Source organism: Lagenorhynchus albirostris, chromosome 20 (assembly GCF_949774975.1).
Source record: "Lagenorhynchus albirostris chromosome 20, mLagAlb1.1, whole genome shotgun sequence".
In the NCBI taxonomy this organism is placed as follows: domain Eukaryota; kingdom Metazoa; phylum Chordata; class Mammalia; order Artiodactyla; family Delphinidae; genus Lagenorhynchus; species Lagenorhynchus albirostris.
The window spans coordinates 42,047,709-42,069,224 of NC_083114.1; the positions used below are offsets into that span (position 1 = coordinate 42,047,709).

Below are 21,516 nucleotides of genomic sequence, written 5' to 3' on the forward strand. Positions count from 1 at the left end.
AGGGAAAGCTTAAACCAAACACACACATCCTCAGACCCCTCCCTCTGGGGCCTCTAGAGCACGCACAAACCCGAGACATGAGTGATGGTTAAAAAAATTTGGGTTTTATTGTTTTTGCTAAACAATACTAAAAAAAAAAAAATTTCATTTTGAAGGCAGGGCTTGAATTATTTAATTTTGATCCATTTATTTAATTAAAAAAAAAAGGAAGGGGAAAGAGATCATGGCCAAAGCAATAGTAGTTAACCCCCACCCCACCCCCAAAGCTCTAGCCAGTCACATGAGCATCACCCACCTCCCACGCCACGGTGCCTGATATTCAGATGGTGGTACACTCTACCCACTGGACCGCCTTGCAAGTGCAGGGGCAACGGGTGCCAGTCTAACTCTCAGCAGGTTAGTCAAACCAGACAAACCGGTGGGCTGAAGTCCAGAAATTCTTCCCAGGTTTTCTGCCCATCGGCTGAGCACATACAAACTGTCATAAGCTTGTAAAACTTAAGGGGGGGTAGGGAAGGGCATAAGAGCAGGAGGTTGGCAGAAGAGAAATGATAGGTCACCCAAGCTTTCTCCTGGGCTAGTGGCTCTGGATACAGACTTAAAGAGAGGTCGGAACAGGCAGACTCCAGGTTTCTCATGAAAGAAAACCATCCTTCGAGAAGGAGCTGAGATGTGCCGTGCAAAACAGTTCTTCCTGCAGAGGGCACAGGAGAAAGGGCAGTGGACGCTCCCATCTAGGAGACAGGAGAGTGGTGAGGAAGTTCTTCTAGTACCGTGAAGTAAGACAAAGGCAGAGGGAGAATCCTGAGGTTTTTGCCAAATGGGAGACTGGTACACATACAGTTAAAGACTAAAAAGCTACCAGGAACCCTCAAAGCCAGATCCCATCTGCATACACTGGCTCTACAAAGTGCTGCAGGAGATTCTTGCTGTGAACTAAGTCAAGTTAGTTGCCTGGCTATGGGTGGTGGGGAGGACAATACACTTTTATTTTCAGAGGGATGAGGTGGGAAGAGTGGCCATGATCTAGTAAAAAGAGACCTGCAAGAAGCAGAAAATATTTAGAGAACATTTTAATATATATTTTCATATATATATTTAAAGTTAAGAAAAATAAAACTAATTCAAGCCATGCCCTGTGCAAAAAAAGAAAAACAAAACAAAACAAAACAAAACAAAAAAATTTAAAGTGAGACCTCTGTCTGCTGCTCTAGTCTCAACTTAAGTATCACAGTCAGCTTGTTACTTTTATTTTGGAAGAGAAGATGTAAAAGTTTCTTTCAATCACTCAGAAGGCAAGTGTAGCCACTTATAAAAACAGAATGGCAGAGACAGACTGGGAAAGGAAAGTCAGAGGTGAAAGGGCAGAGCAGGAAAGGAATTTTCAAAAATAAAATTAACAAGGTGACTGTTCCAGAAGGGGGCTGTGAAAAGGACATGGTGGACCGAAGTCTGTTAGTCAAGTAATGATTCAACTTTTAAATTATTCTCTTGTTCTTTTCTGTTGGGTGTTTTGTTTGTTCAAGTCTAAGATTTGGAAATGCTGACCCTTTGTTGACAAGAGCCAACAGGAAATATGGAATCCCTTCCCTCCCCCGGCCTGCCTCCGCTGAAGCCACCACCATCGCCTCCTTGGCTGGATGCTGGAAGAGTCCTCTGTATGTGTGGACTCAGGATGACAGGGCAGCCTCCTTCTGTGGTTGCTGGGCTTGTGAACGCTGCAGTATCTTTTGGCTTTCCACGTCTCTAAAATGTTTTTCAACCTGAAAGAGACCAGTCAGCCTAGATCAGGAAAAGAGATGGGCACACAAGGCCTCCCAAACAGTTCACTCTAGACGTCAACAGCCCGTCCTGGCTGTCTAGCTCGTGGGTTATTCAGCACCTTTGCCCTTGCTGTCTGTTGGCCTTCCCGACAAGATAGCTGGGGGGATCCTCTTGTTTCAGCCACATTTTTTTGCAGCTTCAGCTAAGACTGTCTAAAAGAAGGGGAATCTATAAAGTAGAGTATGAAGGGAGATTATTATGACCCAAACTCCCTCTCCCCTCCTTACACAAGTGCAGAATGAAAAGCTGGTGGGGAATTACAGTCTTAAAACTTTTTACATCCACAATGTTGGTCTCTCAATGCTCAGTTTGTTTTTACAAATGCTGCAACTCAATCTAGAAAGTCAGATGACACATGAAGGGTCACAGACTCCAACAGCCACTGATGTACACCAACCAGCCCTTCTCGAGAAGAACCCTGCCTGGGTTCAGACGCAATATCATGGGATGGTCTGGATAATTCCAAAAAGCCACACTGCAGAGGATACAGGGTTGACCACTCGCTTTATTCTGCACCGCCCAGTGGTTCCACACCCCCCAAGTGTCCAAGCCATGGCTGCAGAGCACCATGGTGCCGGGAGGCAGGGTGATCAGGCAGGGCTGCTCGCAGGCTGGCTATGTCGAAAGGGGCAGGGACTGTGGCGTAATGTCTTGCCCTGAGGCTGGCGGGGGGAGAAGGCTGAGGAATCACCCTCTCCCTAAGGTTTCACGGCTTCTTTACTTACTATTTTGCGTACATGGCTCAGTGCACTCCCCTCTTTGCCTTTACAGTTTTCCACTTGATATGGGGGTGTAATAACAACTTCTTCCATGACTACGATGTTTTTTTCTTGCCATTTACAGTCTTTAATGCTGGAAGGAGAAGAGAGCAGGTGAAAGTTACCTCTTGCGGGGCATCCCACACCTCCTGCCTGATGAATAAATAACTCCAGAAAGCTAACCCCAAGTTCCTAGCTCACCACTCAGCCAACAACTGGTTGCCATCAGCCCACAGGGAGAAGTAGCCAAGAAACATTTCCTGGGCACCACTGGCTAGGAAAAGCAATGAAACCAATGCACACGTATTCCAAGGATGGTCCAGAAGAGTTAAGAAGCATTAGGGACCTGAAAAACCGCAGAAAACTTGGTGGCAGCCTCAGAAGTCCAAACTCATTTGACTTACAAATAAATAGCTAGGCTCAGGCCACTAGATTCAATTTAAATAGCAGCCTAGGGCAGGGGTTGGCAAATTTTTTCTGTAAAGGGTCGGACAGCAAGTATTTCTGGCTTTGCAGGCCATACAATCTCTGTCACAACTACTCTGCTGCTGTACCTCAAAAGCAGTCACAGATGATACATAAACAAATGAGTAGATCTGGCCCACTGGCTGCAGTTTGCCAACCTTTGGCCTAGGGGGAAATGGTACCTTTAAAAAGACAGAACAAACTCCCCATCTTATTGCAATCTGTACTCTGCTCCCCACCACCCGAAATGATAGCTGCTCCTCAAACTGGCCCTTCTCAATTATCAGACAGCTGGGTAACTTGCCAGACTGGGAAAATCCATCCCAGTTCACACTTGGGGGAACCTAGGGCAGCTGCCACTGCTAAGAGAGTTCCTTCACATACCTGTAAATGCTTAGATACTCACACCATGGCCTCAAACAGCTCTGATGCCAGCTACCATCTGTGCACCAGACTCAGGTGGTTAAATAGGGTAACAGAAGGCAGCAGGAGGAAGGGGGAGTGTCAAATGTTTCCGTTTTTCAGCAGCTAGGGAAGCTAGTGGAGAGTCAAATGACTTCTGCTGTGACAAAATGTCTTTTATGAGGTGGTAATAAGGTGGCCTTCTGCTCTCCCTAACTCCCTATGTTCACCCCAATATATAATTGGGAAGAGGGAGACAGATATAACTTTCCCTTAATAAAACTGCGTCAGCTTTTAGAGAAAGGTACAAGATCAAAATAATAAAAGAGAAAGAAATCACTAGTTCTAAATTATGGAATACTAGGTCTGGAAGGGACCCTTAGGGATACTCTAATCCAAAACTAAGTTCTACAGATGAAGAAACTGAAGCCCAGAGCAGACAACTTGTTGGAGATTACACCATTCTGCCATATAGAAAGGCAACAAGCGCCGCACCCCTGGAAGCCGAGGTACTGCTAACACACTACCCAGCTTCCCTTGTGACATTCATAAACACAACTACCCCAAAATCATCCACCAGACAGCACAGCCAGGCAGCATCACCCCCGGGGCAAGGGACCCCTATGCTCCCCCCAACTCACGTCTTGTGTATGGTCTGGAAGAGCTGCTGGCCCTCTAGGGAGACACCAGCGCTGATTGCATAGGCCTGGCTCAGCTTCTCCTCCTTCTCTGTCCGTGCTTTGCTGGCAAGCTAGGGTGGGGGAAAGGAAAGAGACTCAGAAAAGCGTTCACCTTCATCCTTCCTTCAGGACCTAAGTTGAGGAAAAGGTGCTGGAAAAGACTGATTTGGGTAGATTCAGTTTTCTCAGAGATCAAAAGTGAAACAAACAAAAACACACACAATATACCTCAACAGTTTCTGCTATTCCTGGCAAACATGCGTTCCTTCCAGTACTTACTGAATGCCTACCATGTGCCAGACATTCACTGCACTAAGCTAGAGATACAGCACAGAAGGGGGCAGGGGAGACCGACTATAAACAAAAACAAACAAGATAACTTCAGACAGGGCTAAGTGCTAGGAAGAAAACAGAGCAGGACAAGGTTATAGAGTATGACTGGGGGGCGGGGGGGGCCCTACCTGATGGAAAGTGATGGTCAGACATAAAAGGTAATGCATACATTTCTACGAAAGGAAAGAATTAAGAATTTTTATCAGCTACTGCGCTAGAGCCTCAGGTTAGAAATAAATGTCTACCACACCTTCAAAGACCAGGATTTGAAGTTCTAAAGACTCAAGCATTCTAGTACCATTATCTGTACTCACATAGGGAGCCAGGACTCCAGGAAACCTAACCGTGGATACCGTCCACCGACTTGGGCTGTAGATACCATGCTCTTTAAAAAAAAGGAATGGTCTGCATTCTACCGCGTGTCTGTTCCTTAACTGCCCTCTAGTGGAACAACCATAAACTGATCAAGAATTGTAGTAAAATCTAGTAGGTCTACTCAAATCGAGTAAATCGCTCCCAGCAGGGGTGGGTATCCTGTCTATCCCTACTGCCCCTCTAATACATTTCTGGTCCCCAACCCACACTATTGGTTGCTAGACTACAGAAGTACAAATTCGAGTGGAAGCCAAAACAAATACACTGATGGTTTACACGAGAGGCAGATAATGCATCTGAAAGTCAAACAAATGACTTGGAGATTTTCAGATCCATGAACAAGAACATATACTTAGTATACTGATGCTGCAGCATACTAAAGAGATATGCACAAACATACACATGAGAACACCCAACCTGTCCCCAAATACCAGCTCCTTAAATGCAAAGAGAGATCATACCTCCAGCACATTCCCAAAGTACCTAGATGCTTGGAATTCTTAAACATTCATATTCTGCTTTAACAGTGACCTTTCAAACCATAAGCCAAACATAGTTCTACAGCGGGAAAAATAAGCAAAGTGTCTAATTGTTGGTAAAATGAAGCACTTTCTTAAGTGTGGGTTTGACTATGAAGAAGAGAAAAGGAGGCCTTCAATCAGGTTAGGGTAACTGAGGAGTCTCAACTGCCCCTGAGTTTCAAGGGCTGTCTGAGGGAGGAGGGGGTATGAGCACAGCTCATACATGCTGTCACTTCGGACTCCCTAGGTAAAAGCGGGAAGAAAGGCCAAAACGCTGCAGTGATTTAAAGCCAGAGCTCCCTTTTCACTTGGTCCCCAGGACATGGAAAGAGACAAATACAGCAGCAGTAAATAAATGATCTTTCAAGCCAGGTTCTACCATTGTGGTCCCACCAGGCTCCAACTTTACAGAGAAGGAAATGCACAGGGCTGAGTCCCCTGAGCACTGGCAATCCCAACTGCAGCAAGGAAGCCTCGTGGCTTGAAAGCACTCAGTTTCTATGGAACGAGAACTGCTAGGGGTGTGTTTTAAGCAGCAACAAGCAAAGCTTACTTGGTCACCAAGAAAACCCTAGTAACAAGGAGTTTCCTTGAGTCTCACTTTCCAAACAATCCTGAAGAAAATCTGAAGTCTCCAAGGAAAGAAAGGAAAACTGGAGGGAAGCAGAGCTCCCTTGGATTAACCAAGCTCCTGCAGAGCTCCTGAGAAGTGGCTAGTGGTCAGGCAGATGTTTACCCCATGAGCAGGCAGAAGGGTCTCACTTTGAGGTCTTTTAAAAAATATTTATCCCTGAAGACCAAAAACATCTCCCAATGTTGGGTCAGACAAAGCTGCTTCTATAAAGCTTGTGTTGCCTAGATAGTAACAGCACCCATTCAGGAAGACAAGAGTTGGCTCAGGAAAAGCAGGCATCCATGCAGAATATTTAAGAATGGAACTGACAAATTAAGCTGGGGTTGGGGAGGGGCAGGAAGGCTGGAAGAAGAACCAGTTTTGAATTTCTGCCAGAGGCAGAGTAAAATGGATATAAATCTCAGCCACAAGTGACTTGTTTAGACAGCCTGAGTCAAATCAACACAATGGTTATAGAACAATGATTTCAAAATACGCCCTAGCCACTCCCACCCCCGACCTCCGCCAAATACCTGTTGTACAATCTCTTCTAAAGGGTCTGAAAGCAAAGGAGAATGGACTAGATGACTCTCCATCTCAACCCATAGTGCAGACTGATCCCAAATGCTAAATGATACAAGGGAGAGCCTTGGAAAAGTCAGCAGAAGTCAGTGTAAGCTGACTATTTCAATTTGCCCCAATATCCTCAACTACTCTACCTGTACCTGCAATTGTGCTTTGGGGATTTGGATTCACAGCAAACCCTGAAGCCTCCAGCTGCCAGTTTATGAACTATTTTCATGGCTATCTGAAAATGCTTAAACCTAATATTCAGCTACACAGATCTGCTTTCACTAAGAAGCTGTATAAATGGGGTAAATTTCTGCCACAGAGAACTGCATCAATTAGGCAGGAGGAAGATTACCTTCACAAAAAGAATCTAGAAATGTTTCTTCTCAAAACTGGGGTGAGAAGGGAAGGGAGATTACCCTGCTCTTTTCACACATGTTCCTGAAAACCCATAACAAACGTGGATAAGCCTCCTTTTGTAAAGCAAGTGACTATCACTCTACCCTCAAGTTAGCTGTAGCTCTACATTTCCCCACATCATATTTTTGTAAACTAATGCATATCTATAAACGGTCCAGTTACTCCAAGTTCATAAGTTTATGGTTACTGTCAAATCGCCAGACAGAACCAATAAAAGCTGTCCCCAATAGAGAAGGTGTAGGGTGTGCCTTTTAGGCTTCGGAGGGTCTTCAGGACTGCAGTTTTTAAATTCAGTAACTATCACCATACTACATTCATTTTCAATGCAAGCATGCTAACTGCTGGCCTCTCTTCCAATCAAAACTGAAGCACTAACCGGTTAGAATCATAAAGAATGTTAAAGGCACCAACTTTAAGAATACACTGGGTTCAGGCAAACTGAGAAGCACAAACCTACAAATACATGTTACTAATGTACATGTGACCTAATTGAAATAACTGCACAAGACAACCTGCATTTATCTACCACTCCTTTTATTTTGCACAATTCCCAGTGAAAACATTCATTCCTTGTCTACTAACCAGTTCTTCCTCTCTTGGCCATTTTATATATAGCATCTTGATGTGGGCAAAACAAAGAAAAGTGCATGAACGTGACTCCAAAGCACATCAATATTAAAAGGCTTCTAGTCATGCCCGCTGCTGGGTAACCCTCAAGTGAGTGAATCAGTGAACAGCGGCAACACATCTCTCCTCCTGCACTCAGTGACATGGAGAAGAGGAAGCAGCCACAACAACATAATCCAAGCATCTTGTTATAACCTCATCTTGTTACTTGGTAACCAGCTGGGCCATCTTATTTCCACATACCCAGACCAGGAAAGCACAGGTGCTGTGAGGAATCCAGAGGGATTCCTACCGCAAGTATTTAACAGGCTGTGACAGCTGATCCAACAAGGGAAGCAAAGTCCAGAGAGGAACCTGCTGGATGTGACCTACTAACTCCACTGAGCCACTCTTGGTTTGTCTTCCCTCTGTATTCGGGCCTTCCAACCAGCTGCCCTCACTGAGGGGTTAGGAAGCACTGCAGCTGCTGCCCAGAACTGGCAGTGCTGCCTGCAAGGCCTGATGGAGGCTGAGGGACGGCAGACCAAAGCAGCCAAGAACCACTGTCATCTTAAGGGCCCACGCTTGCTCCTGCTGTTTCAGTTCTGGGGTGCACTCCTGGAAAGCCCTCATTCTTGGCTAGCAACAAGAAGGCTCAAAAATATTTCTTCTGGGGCTTCCCTGGTGGCGCAGTGGTTAAGAATTCGCCTGCCAATGCAGGGGACACGGGTTCGAGCCCTGGTCCGGGAAGATCCCACATGCCGCGGAGCCACTAAGCCCGTGCATCACAACTACTGAGCCTGTGCTCTAGAGCCCGTGAGCCACAACTACTGAACCCGCATGCCTAGAGCCCGTGCTCCGCAGCAAGAGAAGCCACTGCACTGAGAAGCCCAGGCACAGCAACGAGGAGCGGCCCCCACTCGCCGCAACTAGAGAAAGCCCGCGCACAGCAGCGAACACCCAACGCAACCAAAAATAAATACATAATATAAATAAATTTTTTAAAAAGTAACCTGAGATAGATGAATAATATGAAAACCCCAAAATAACCCAAATATTCATCAATATGAGATTCATTAAATAAAGTTATTTTAAAATATATATATATATATTTCTTCCAACTATCAATATCCCCAAGTCTTCCTGCTCCCTGGCTGAAAGCTCCTGTCTGAAAGTTTCTAAAAAAATACTGTTCTTTACAACCTCAGATAGCTGGGAACTCAAATAGAGAACCCTGCTTGAAGTCATGTCCCAGAATACATAACAATGAACCAAAACACTGAATCAAACAGGGGAACAGTAGAGTCCAAGAGGCCTGGCAGTGAACACTAAAATCCTAAGAGCTAATTTGTTGAGTGAGAAATTACTCCACGCAATGCACGGAACAACACGCTTTACATGTATTAAATGTTTAATCTTCCCAACAATTCTGTGAAATAGGGACTAAAATTACTCCAACTTAACAGATGGACTTGCCCAAGTTTACCAAGTCACAAGTGGGAGAGTCTGGATTTGAACCCAGACAGTCTGACTCCAGAGCTTGCATTCTGAACTCTGCACTATACTCAAATAGTTCCACCTAAGAGAAATGTTGAAAATACACTTATAAATTTGAATGTAAAAGAAAATGTTTTATAAAAGAGAAAACATTTTAAGCCTCAGCTGCCATCTTCTTTTTATCAGTGAATTCTGACATTTCCATCAATGTCCTCTGTACAGAACACAACTGTCTGCCTTTTAATGAAGGGCCTCTGTTTTCTGAAAAGGGTCCCAGTCTCACCCTAAACCTCAAGGACATCCTTTATTTCTTTGGTTGAAGGTAATTCATAGGAATGCATTTAAGAAAACAGATCCTATGTGAGAAAGCATTTCAGGCCGATAATAATGGGCATTCCCTGAACCCATCATTTTCTGATGTGCCAAGACTGGAGAAGGTAAGTCAAGCAAGTCTTCTGCACTAGAAAGTTAAGGTACATTGAGAGTGTTGAGCTCTGATGAAAAACACCGTGCAGCAATTAAACTCCAATAAAGATGTTTTAAAAAAAAAAAGGAAAAACACCCTTGCAAATCCAGGGGCCACAGTGCCACCTCAGTCTCCAGGCTCTGACCACCATATTGCTGTCATACAATACAGGCCAGCCTCAAGTCAGTCAGTACACGCTATAAGCAAAGTTTTATACTTCACCTGGCTTAGAATAAAAACTAGTTGCCAGCAAAGTCAATAGTTTTTCTTAGTTATTTGTAATTATGTCAACAAACACTATTCATAGCTACAAAAGACAGCTAAACCTCCTGGACACCAACAGAGTAACTTCCTAGTCCCAAGACCCTGACACCAGCACTGCTGTGGAACCTCCACAGGACTCTGCCAGGAAAAAAAACTGGCGCAGATATAAACTGAAATTTGACCTCAGCAACCTATCTGTGAGAGTACACGCTCAAATTAGCCATCTCACACATGGCCGTGAGGATTAAGGGAGATAACATGGGTGAAAGCACTAGGTGAGTTGTAAAGCACTGTACAAATATTAGCTGTTAACATTATTATTATAATAACATCATTATTATTAGCACAGAGAAGGTGGCTTGTGGGTTATTTCAAAAAAATTCATATAATCCAACCTTCCTTTAGCCAATGAGCTCAGGGCTCTCTCTCTTCTGCTTTCTGTAAGAGCTGCTAGAGAGGCTATAAATCCTTAACAGAATAAATTCCAAAATATAACTGGAATAGTAAGTTGGAAAATGCACTTTATGTGCCAAAATGGGGGCTTTGCTTATAGAATAAAGAGTTGATTTTATTCAGAGATAGTGAAAGAACCAAGTGCTGTCGTTTCCTGGGCTCTGAAGAGGGCAGAAAAAGAAAAGTAAAAATGAAAAGCCACCCCCTTGCCACCCCACCCCAAACAAAAGAGATTCCAGATCAAACCCCTACCTACCACTCCCTAGCTACATGAATCTGAGCAAGATGCATAACCTCTCTTGAGCCTTAGTCCATTCATGGGGGCCCGTCCTAAAGGGTTGTTATTGGAGTTCAGTAAGATACACATCTAACACCAATACTGGCACTTAACTAGTCCCTTCCTTCATTTCTAAGAACTGCCACCAGTTTAGCTCACTGACAGAACAGCAAAAGTTTTTAAAATTGCAAAGATGGACAAACTGAAGTCAATCCAAGTCAGCTTGATTCCATTTAACTTCCCTCCCTTTACCTAATGAATTGTGATTTATTCTTCAAGACCCTACTCCACTGTTACATCTGAGAAGGCTTTCCTAAAATGTTCACTACTCTAAGCCAAGGATTGGCAAACTACAGCCTGGGCCAAATTCAGACAACCACCTGTTTTAGTTAAGTTTTATTGGAACGACCATGACCATTTGTTTACATATCACCCACGGCTGCTTTTGCGGCAAAGGCAAAGTTGATAGTTGTGACAGAGAATGTATAGCCCACAAAGCCTAAAATATTTACTATTGGGCCCTTTACAGAAAAGGTTTGCTGCCCCCCTGCAAAAAGTTAAATGCTGCTGTCTCTCACCACTCCCAAACATGAGATTTTTGAGGGCAAAAGCAGTATCTTAATCATCCTGACATTCCCAGCACCAGGAAGGGAGGGGGAGAGAGGGAAGTCAGATCAAAGGAAAAGAAACCTTGACTATTAGAGATTCACAGAACAGTTCCCAATGGTTAAGTGGCTAACACACAGTCATACAACAATTCACTAGCAGCCCAGCTGTGAAAAGAACCCAGTTCTTCAAACTCCCCACATTCTACCACACTATACTGTTAGCTTTTGGCATGGTATATAGATCCTTTAACTTTCTAGTTCATGTACAATTTGCTTCACTCTCCAGGGTAGTTTCTGGTATTTATCTAAGCTAGCCTTAAATTCCAATGCTAGAACTTGACTGCACCACTTGTTTTTTTCTTCCCCCCAAGCCTGGTCTCTGCCAGGAAAATTAAACCAGTTAGAATGCCCCTTTCTTAACACTGTAAGAGATACTACCACTGAGCTATCAGTAAAGTGCTTATTTTGAATCGTCTCTGTGTCAAAGAGATAGAATGCAGGGGTGGCTGCAACAACACACCTATGGCACGTCTCTGCCAGTCACCTGGGCCGAGCAATCTGTCTTTTCACGTAGACGATTCTCCCCACACCCCTGTGATGTCAGGAAAGCCCCCTTCAGAACCAAACTCTTGACCTGAGGACGGCTCCACCAAGTCAGCTGGCTGCCATGCACTACAGCCTGAAGTGAGTCATGAGCTGTAGCCTGGAACACCGCACCCCCTATTATAGTTATCAGGTTGACCCCAATGTTTTAATGCCACCAAATGTGACCTCTTTCAAAGGTTAGTGATTTTTAAAATGGCAGTCAATCACCTACCTCTCTGACTTCAGCTCACACCACTCACTACTTACTGTGTCCCTGTTACTCAGCAATGATGGGTTCTTCCTCTTCACCCCACACTTGCTTGCATCTTCATGACACTTCTGTGAGGAAGCAGCTGTCTGCTCAGAGTCAGGTGCAAAACTTACTGGTGGACTCTAACCTGGGACTGTGGCCTTGACAACATATTTTAATCAAGTGAGCCAGTAGGTTACACGTAGCTTCTAGAAGCCAGAAAAATTTTATCTGACAAAAAAGTCTTGCCTTCCCTAGACAAGTTATTTTCCTTCCACTTTCACAGTATGAACACATTCTACCTTTTACTAATATATACATAGCTAAACATAGGGTGGTCAAGTCGTCTGATTCTACTTGGTGATAACTCCATACCTCAACACATTAGGGTCAAGATATGGTCAAGGTCTCAGCTAACAGGATACGTCCATGAACACAGGCCACAATGCAGTAGCTACCAACAACCCCAGGAATTTTCTCACACTTGAGGATTATCCCTCACATCAACAAAAAGCCGTACGGTTATGCTAAATCTTAGCTTTCAAGCTGGTTAGAAATCAAAACAAAAACCAAGTCAGTTCTTCCCTGTGTGACATCATACCTAAAGGTAAGCAATGACGTCAGTTCCTTTCAAAAGTGAACTTTGTGACTCTTCCATTTTCTCAGCCTTCCCAGGCCCTTCCACTCCCAGACCAATCTCCCAAGTATCATTTTTATCCAAAGGCAGCAAACTCATTCTTCACTACCAGGTGCTGATGAAAAGCTCTTTGAATCTCTTCTTCCTGGTTCTTCTTCCATTTAGTCACTCACTGCTGGTTAGTAAGGTACAAATGGGTAATAAATACTCAAAACAGGCTGATCAGTCAGTGGTTTGGTAAGGGAGGTAGATGCCTTATCTGTGGAGTTCACTTTTCCATGCTTTGTCCCTTTTCCTGCCTCCTGCACAACATACGAGCATCTCCTCCAGAAAGTCTTCTCCAAATCAGCAAAGTGAAAAGAAGACTTACATATCATTCGATGCACTGGAGGCATTTATCCAAACAAATGAATACCTAACACTTGCCTTGGCTGTCTCAGTGAGTTTTTTCCTAAGAGTCTCAGGAGTTGAAAGCACAACCTCTTAGGTTCTGTGACTGCTCACACTAACCTCCAGTACTCAGGCAAGAGTTCACTTAATTATGCCCCTTGATAACACTGCCCTGGAAACTCACGTTAATTCTGGTCACAACAAGAGGTATCCAATATAATTTTGATTTTCCCCAGTCTTGGGTTGGCAAGTTCTGATATCTGAGTGAATGTCAGATCCAGTATCAGGAAAGACTGACATAGGAACAGTGCCAATGTTCTTGGCTGCTTCCCTTTGTCATACTGTCCCTCTCCCCCCATCCTGCTCCTACACCATAATTCAAGGAACATCAACTGGCTGCACATAGCTAATGCGGGAGAATAGGACTAACATCTGCCAACTCTGGTCAACTTGACCTAATCCTCCAAACAACTCTATGAGATAGGCACTAACATGATCCCATCTCCATAGTGAGAAAGCTGATGCTTAGCAAGGTTAAGAGGCAGAGAAGTGACTTTAACGACTTATCCACTTGGTTCCAATGTTCTTTCTACAAGACCATTCTGCTCCTGACCACACAACACAGATGTTTCTCTTTACTCAGAAAGATTACTTAGGATTATAGATATCTGCATACTCATTTCATGTCATCAACCTACTCTATAAGTTCCTTGGGTATGCACACAGAAGCAGAAAAAACATGGGACTTTGCCATCAAAACATTAGACCTGAGTTCAAATCCCAGCTCGACCACTTACTAGTTGAATGACCTTAAGCTAGTGACTCATCCTCTCTGAGACTCAGTTTACTCTTCTGTAAGATGGTGATGGTACGCACACCATAAGAACTATTGTTAGGATTAAACGAGATGTCTACCGATTACTAGTTCAGGGCGTGGCATGTAAAAATACTAGTTCCCACACTACTTGCCATATAACCTAGAACAAGTCACTTAAACTGATAAGCCTATCTTCCCATCCGTTAAACTAAAAGGAAAAGAATACACTCTAAAGATCGCAAAGCATGGTTTTGAGAATGAACCGAGATGTGTCAAAGCTCTTTGTAAACTGTAAAGCCCTAGAAAAATGTAAGGTGTGGTCCCCAACAGAGCTTACCACAATGCCTTGCACAAAATAATTTTCAGTAAATGTTTGATAAATGCTACATAGAAGAGAACTCTGTTAATACTGACATGTCCCAAATCATCTGAGAGCACTGCTAACTCATGGGCAATCTCTATCCCCAGAGAACAAAATGTGAAGTCAACTCAAAGGAACTTGTTAAGAAACACTTTACTTCACCCTACCATGCAGACCCTGGGCTCTCATCCTCATGCAAGATTTAAACCTTCCTCGTGACAGAAAACTAATAAGCCACATGGTGAATAACCTGAACCTCACTTATGATTGGCTTTGGTGTGCTTTTGTACTTTTACAGTCAGGAAATTCTAAACAATTTTACAGGGTACAATGTTACTGTGGAGAAGATAAAATGACATTCAAAACTTCCACCTTCTGCGACCCCACTGTCGTCTTCCAAGCTTCCTCCTACATCTCACTGCTGTGGACAGACATAGGACATCTTAGCCTGCAGTGAAAGTGCCAACCAAAAACTAAGCAAGCTCATCTCCAAGAATTGCTAGTTCATACCATCTCTAGTTGGGCTGGAATTAAATATTTCCTTTAAAAGGCCTTCTATTCCATTTCCTGCTGGGTCGGAGTAAATATCCGGTTTATATCAACACGTTTAATTAAACACAGCACTTACTATGTCAGCAAGATGAGCCATCATGTGATGTTATCTTCCACTGCAAGTGGAGTACACAGGTAGTGCTCCCTAGACTGCAAGTATCAACAGTTTTCTTCCAGGGATTTCAAGGCACTTTAGTTCCCTTCTAAAATGCTTAAACAATCCTCCATCCTAAAAAAAAAAACCTCAAGCTCATGCTCTTAAATGAGATGAACTTTTCATGTCATTCAAGCAACATGTAGTTGCCCAGATTAGCTGTTTTCAGTAACAGTAAGAGCCCTCAGGAAGAATCACAAAGCATCCTCAAAGGTTGGTTTCAAGGGAAAACCAATATAGCTTATTCATAAACAACTCTACGAATGAAGAATGAATAAATGAAACCCAAAGATAGCCCTCCAACCTAATTTTAGTCTTCAGTTTCTGACTCCTTTTTCAAGACTTGGCTAGCAGGCCACAAAGTAAGAAAAGTAAAGATTTCTGGTATTCCACAATCTATTACTTTTGGCTGCTTTCTTGAAAGAGTGGGTAAACAACTAGTTTACAATAATGCCAGTAGACAACTGACCAGCAGAAAGCAAAACCCTAAAGGCAAAGATAATCCGCAAACTAATAACCAAGAACCATTTATACTTGAAGTCAAATGTAAGAAAAGAATTGCTTCTCAACAGCTCCCACTTAACAGTCCCACCCACACCACTCCAGCCCCTCTCAGATAGATGGTGGCACTTGGTGGTCATAAGAGCAGAATCTTGTATCTTTTAAATTTGAGAAAATCATCCCTCTTTCAGATAACCTTTCCTCAACTACTCACTAAAGGTTGTTGACAAACTTCTCATACCCTACAAACACTAAAGGATAACTTAGAGCCCCTTTCACCCTCAACATACCAGGCATAAACTATTTTATTTGAAACTTTTTAAATCTCTTCTGGGGACTTCCCTGATGGCACAGTGGTTAAGAATCCGCCTGCCAGTGCAGGGGACACGGGTTCGAGCCCTGGTCCGGGAAGATCCCACATGCCACAGAGCCACTAAGCCGTAGCACCATAACTACTGAGCCTGCACTCTACAGCCCGCGTGCCACTACTGAGCCTGCGCTCTAGAGCCCACGAGCCACAACTACTGAGCCTGTGCTCTAGCGCCTGCGCTCTAGAGCCCGCGAGCCACAACTACTGAAGCCGTGCGCCTAGAGCCCGTGCTCCGCAACAAGAGAAGCCACCGCAACAAGAAGCCTGCGCACCGCAATGAAGAGTAGCCCCCGTTCACCACAACTAGAGAAAGCCCGCACGCAGCAACAAAGACCCAACGCAGCCAAAAATAAAATAAATAATCTCTTCTGCTAACAGAAGATCATCCAAAGACGACCTATACTTTAATAGGAGGACTGAGCCAGTGTTCCAAAAGTCTATAAGTCTAAGAATGGGACATTCTGTGGGCAACAGCCTTTAATATGAAACCCAAGACCCTTCTGAATCTGTCCTCAGACATCAGTAAAACAGAAAAGTGTGGCACTTCCCTGGGACCTAGTAAGAAGGGAGCTCCAGATCTGAGGTAACTGCATTTTGCCGGCCTCAGTCACTCTCCTTTGTTTCAGCTGCCTGAGTGTCTCCCTGCTTTGCTGAATTGTAGCAAACACACTACATTCCCAAGAGAGGCAAGAGAATATACATTATTACAATACTCATATACAGGGAAAAAAACTTCCACGACACTAACTCAAGAGACTTAAGGCAACAGTTATGAAAATTGAAGGCCTAACTTACTCATTCAACAAGTACTTACGAAGCACCTACTCTGTGCAAGGCTCTGTATATTTAGTGATGAACAAAACAGGTATAGCTCTGATCCCCACAAAACAAATTTTGGTTAGATAGAAAAGTAAACAAATGATATACAATTATAATTACAAAAAAGCTATGAAGAGGGTAACCTTAAGTCGCAATTTGCCCAGGACACACCAATCTATACTTGGTGTAAAACAAAAGCACCACCCACCCCTTTACTCTCGAAAATGTCCCAGGTTGGACTGTAAATGATATGTCACCTTATCTCTGAAGGCTAAGGTACTGTAAGCGAGAATGGGGGCAAATCACTTTAGCCCGAATGATCAGAGAAGACTTCTTGAAAGAGGTGCCATTAAACTGAGTCCTGATGGATACGACTCCAGTCATTCTGAAAGGGTGTTCCCAGTGCAGGGGACAGCAAAGGCTACAACAGGGCTTGGGGTATTACTATTATTGATCAACATGAACTCTGGCTAACAGAACAAAAGAATCAGGAAAGTTATTTGAGGGTTCCCAGAGACCAATTTGTACATCCAAGATTAAAATATCCTAAAACTCTAATTTTGTTAGACCTCGAAATTCAAACATAAAGACAAAAACAAAGCTCTAAGGCAGTGGTTTTCAAATTTTTGTAGGTCATTAATCCCTCTGAGAATCTAAAAACATATTCCAAATCTTCACCCAGGAAACATATATTCTCATGTGCACACATACACAATTTCAGGAGGTTCAGAAGCAACGCCCCTACCCAACCCTCCCAACACTGGAAGTTCACACATGGACTGCAGGTTGTGGGGGCGGGGGGCAGGGAAGCCCTCTTTCACAAAGGACAAAAGCCAGCTCTCAGCTCTATTTCTCTATTTGGGCATTAAGACATTTCTTAAAATCTTCTGAAGATACCCAGGAATAAAGAGAAAAGTTAAACTGATATATTTTTTTAAAAAATATATCAAAACAAGCAATTGTAAATCACTGGAAAAAATGAAAAACAAACAATGGACAATGTATGTACCACCAAGAGTCAATGAGACTCAAATTTCCCATCATTTTGGAGAAACAGAACTGCCCTCAAGTCCTTACCTTACTAACATTGAGTGAAGCTAGGGGAGGAGGGGTTTCTGTTCGGTCATTAATTATTTCCACTTCTGAAACATACTGTAAGTTTATGAGCAAGATGTCTGCGTGGTTGGGCTTTCCACTGGAAGAGGGACATTCTGGTGAAAAAATAAAGTTAAGGAAAATAGGGGCAAGCAGAGAACTGACACATCCCAAAGGGGCATGGAAAACACAATTCACCCAAGGCTTGTGTAAAAGGTGTGCCACAAGCAAGAGAGGGAGCCTCACAAGAATCACACCTCTCCTCAGGAAATCTCTGCCTGTCACTTTCCTGCCGCACAACCCCATAACCAAAAGATCTCAAGCTTTTCAAAGCCAAACACGATCCAAAATTGGAAGCCTCAACAGTGTTTCTGTCACCTTCTCTTTACCGGTTTTATGAAGAGGCTTAATACAGTTTTAATGCCGTTATGTATACTGTTTGTCTTGAACCTAATTAACCACACTGAAGAGCAAGTACTTTCTGTTCTTGGTATAATACTCCCTATATCTAAACAGTGCTCTTTTCTCTTTTTCAGATTTGAGATTTCCCATTTTGCACAGGAAAACTACAACACTGGAAAGGAAGCTCACTCAAGGTGACCCAGCTAGCTAACCCATTCATTCATTAATTCATTCATTCACTCACTCACTCATTCACTCATTCTCCAACCATTTCTCAAAAGCATACTGTATGTCAAATAAAGGTAGAGTAATTCTTCATTCCGAAACCCTTCCAACTAAACCACTAATGTAAAAGGTCTTACTTGGTCCAGGTATGAAGTCTTGTGTTCAAAAAACAAAAACAAAAATTTAAAAAAACCTGCAACTCTTCTTGCTGTAATTAGTTTCAAAGGACATCTTCCTAAGCTACAAATCCACAACCAGTAGTTAAATGAATTAAAATACTTGCCAGTCAAAGGCAGCAGCAGACTCAGTAAGAAACTTCCTTTTGAAAGGTGCCATAAGAGATTACTTAAAAAAAAAAAATCCAAATAAACCCACCTGTGGCTCAAATAAAAGGGGAAGGGGTGGCATATTTATTACAACCAGGTAGTATTCCATTTCCACGACTGAGTTTCCTGGAGTAATTCAGAAATCACTTCCACCCCAAAGAAAGAGACCACCTTTTCCATTCTGTTAAACACTGACACATTCAAAAGGGAAGGCTACTGCTATGGAGAAGTCAGGACTCCATGTGCTGAGCTGACAAGAGAAGACAGTTTACTCTTTCACCTGTAATCCACACGTCCATACATAAGCCCCTGAAAAACGTGGTCCTCTCTCTAGACCAGGTTTCCAATACAAACATCCCCAAAACAGCAACTTCCAAATCACTGAGAAGCCGAAAATTCAGCACTCCCTGCCCCCAGCGGCACCACGCATACACAAGCACCAGCAAAACAAGCCCCTATCCCCAGTTCTGCTACAAACTCTGTCCTGCAGTTACTCTCCCCGCAAACAGGCGAGGCCCATTTGGTCACCACCCCACCGCCCTTTCTTGGACCAAATCCCATCAGTGGACAACCCCTCCTGAACTCCATACCCTTGTACCACTCACTAGCAGTTCCTTACTCTACACACCCCTTCCCCACATGATTTTACCCGTCCCCCTCCCATCCGGGCTCCAATCACCAGCCCCCTCCCACGACCACCCCTCTCCGGATTACTGTGTCCCCTCTCCTAGCGTTCCCCCCGAAAAGCAATCAGCGTGTCAAGCCCCCCTCCACCCACCCACCCTCGATCGGGGCCCAGCTCCCACAAGGGGTGGGAGACAAGGGTCCCCAAGGCGGACCGAGGGACCCACGAGAGGGGGAGGGGAGCTCAGGGCCGTGCGCATGCGCTCCGGGCGCCGCGGTAGCCGGTCGCCCCTAGGCCCGGAGAGGGCCCCAGCCACCGCCGTCGTCCCCCGCCCCCCCACCGCCGCACATACACGCCGGCCCGGCCTCGGGCTCCGCGCAGGGAAGGATACTTAAAGCCAGCATCTTGGACTGGTAGTCGAAGGCTACCACCTCGCCCTGCAGCCGCTGCTCCTGGCACGTCCGGCACGACACCTGGCTCCCAACGCTGAAGTACTCGCCCGGAGGAGCCGCCATCTTGGGAGAGCAGCCGCGGCCGGCGGCGGCGGCGGCAGCAGCGGGCGAAAGCCGGGCCCCCAGTGAGCGCCGCGCCGCGACGCACGGGGCGTGCTGACGTCACACGCTAGGGCGTGGCCTGGACTGGGTGGGGCGGGAGCCTAGGTGGATGAGGAGAAAAGAGGAAATAAAGAGGAATGTGAATAATTACGTTTGTGCGGCTGCGCCCGGTTTGTAACAGGCTTGCAAGGTCCGTTTTAGAAGTTAAAGATAAATGACCTACGTGGAATGAAAAGGGGAGGGAGGAGGGAACTGCAGTCTCCCTTATGTGCACACCTTGACACAAGAGTTTGATGAATGAACTCTATATTTTACAAATGAGGAATCCGAGGCCCAGAAGACTTAACTAAACTTGCTCAAAACGGTTACACCTAAAAAAAAAAAAAAAAAAAAAAAAAAAAAAAAAAACGGTTACACCTAACTACAAAGTGGTAGTGGAAAGAACATTGGCTGTAGAGTTAGCTAAAACGGAATCGGAATTCCACTGAGTTATGTGACCTTGAGCAAATTACTAAGCCTGATTCTTTTCTTTATTCCTTCTGTATTACCACTGTTGAGCATCCAGCAACCCTTCGATGTAGGAATCAATATCCTCATTTTACAGAGGAAGTAACTAAGTCTTAGACTAAACTTTGTCCAGGGGGGTCGCACAACTAGCAAGGATCCGTTCTACCTGTTTCCAAAGGCGGTGCTATTTACTGCTATGCTAATTAGATAATACCTCACAGAGTAGTTAGGAGGAGCGGGAGATAATGAGATAATGTGTACAAATGCATGGCACGTAGTAGATCCTCAATAAATGGTAGTTCCTCCGTGATCACCCATCACTGTTGGAACTCAAGATGCTTCCCCATCTCCCATCTTGCCCTCTCCTCTAGAAAACCGGGCAAAGAGCCAGAATGAGGAGCAATGGTATTGACAAAGGGAGCCTTGGGGCAGGAGTTTTGGGCCCCCCATTAATGACTGTGTAATATACGAAACAGTTTTCTTAACATGTAAGTACGATGCAGATGCATTTTCAAGCCCTACCATCACCAGTTGCCATCCCTAACCCACCTACCCTTCCACTAAAGAAATTCTAGAGCCTCATGTATGAGTAACAACAGGCAAAGAGAGGGAGGCAAAGGGCCAGTCCTGGCACTACTTAACCTGAACAAGTTTCAAAAGTGTTTCCTTGCCTTGCAAGAGACATCAACTTCCTAAAGTTGGGCCCGTATTAGTACAATCATTGTAATAGAAATAAACATACTGCTCCCTCATACTTGGGTTTTTCCAGAGAACTTTCACATCTACCCCATAACAAGTCATACATAACTGCCACTCCACCTTTTATATAACATTGTGATTATAGGTTCTCATAAATGACTGCCAGGCACTGTAAGGAAAAGCTTCCTGGAAGAACTGGAAAAATCTGAGATCTGAAAGACAAGCAGGGAGAGTGGCCACGTTCTAAGCAGAGGTAACTGCAGACGTCAGGACCCCTAAAAGGAGACAGCTTGGTGATTTCAGGGAGCATAGAGTAGCTCAGAAATATCATGAAACAGAATGTGGGACTGGGCTGGTAAAGGTTGTTGTGGCTAGAGGCCAAGCAAACTTTCAAAGACAGAAAATTTAGGCTTTTTCCTTGGGGCAATTGAAAAACATTTAGCAAGGGAGCAAAATGAGATTTGTAACCAGCTTCCTTTCCCCACACCCTTTTTATTATTTAATTAGTGAAATTA

At 44.2% G+C, this 21,516-nt stretch overlaps 1 protein-coding gene across 1 annotated transcript; it reads right to left on the reverse strand.

Moving 5' to 3' along the window:
• Window positions 1-82: 82 nt before the first annotated feature.
• Window positions 83-19,823, reverse strand: LSM12 (LSM12 homolog). The gene is made up of 5 exons (XM_060136126.1): window positions 19,633-19,823; window positions 17,646-17,779; window positions 4,091-4,200; window positions 2,550-2,676; window positions 83-1,763 (listed from the first exon to the last, which is right to left on the reverse strand). The coding sequence occupies exons 1-5, from the start codon at window positions 19,754-19,756 to the stop codon at window positions 1,671-1,673; spliced, it is 588 nt and encodes a 195-aa protein (XP_059992109.1). The 5' UTR covers window positions 19,757-19,823; the 3' UTR covers window positions 83-1,670.
• Between the last annotated feature and the right edge of the window lie 1,693 nt (window positions 19,824-21,516).

Excerpts from the sequence above, each read along its gene's own strand:
- LSM12 (XM_060136126.1), bottom strand. The coding sequence starts at position 19,756 with ATGGCGGCTCCTCCGGGCGAGTACTTCAGCGTTGGGAGCCAGGTGTCG. Across the intron at positions 2,677-4,090 it reads TTCCAGACCATACACAAGAC|CATTAAAGACTGTAAATGGC; the intron begins GTGAGTTGGGGG and ends TTCTCCTTCCAG. Across the intron at positions 1,764-2,549 it reads TGAGCCATGTACGCAAAATA|GTTGAAAAACATTTTAGAGA; the intron begins GTAAGTAAAGAA and ends GGTCTCTTTCAG.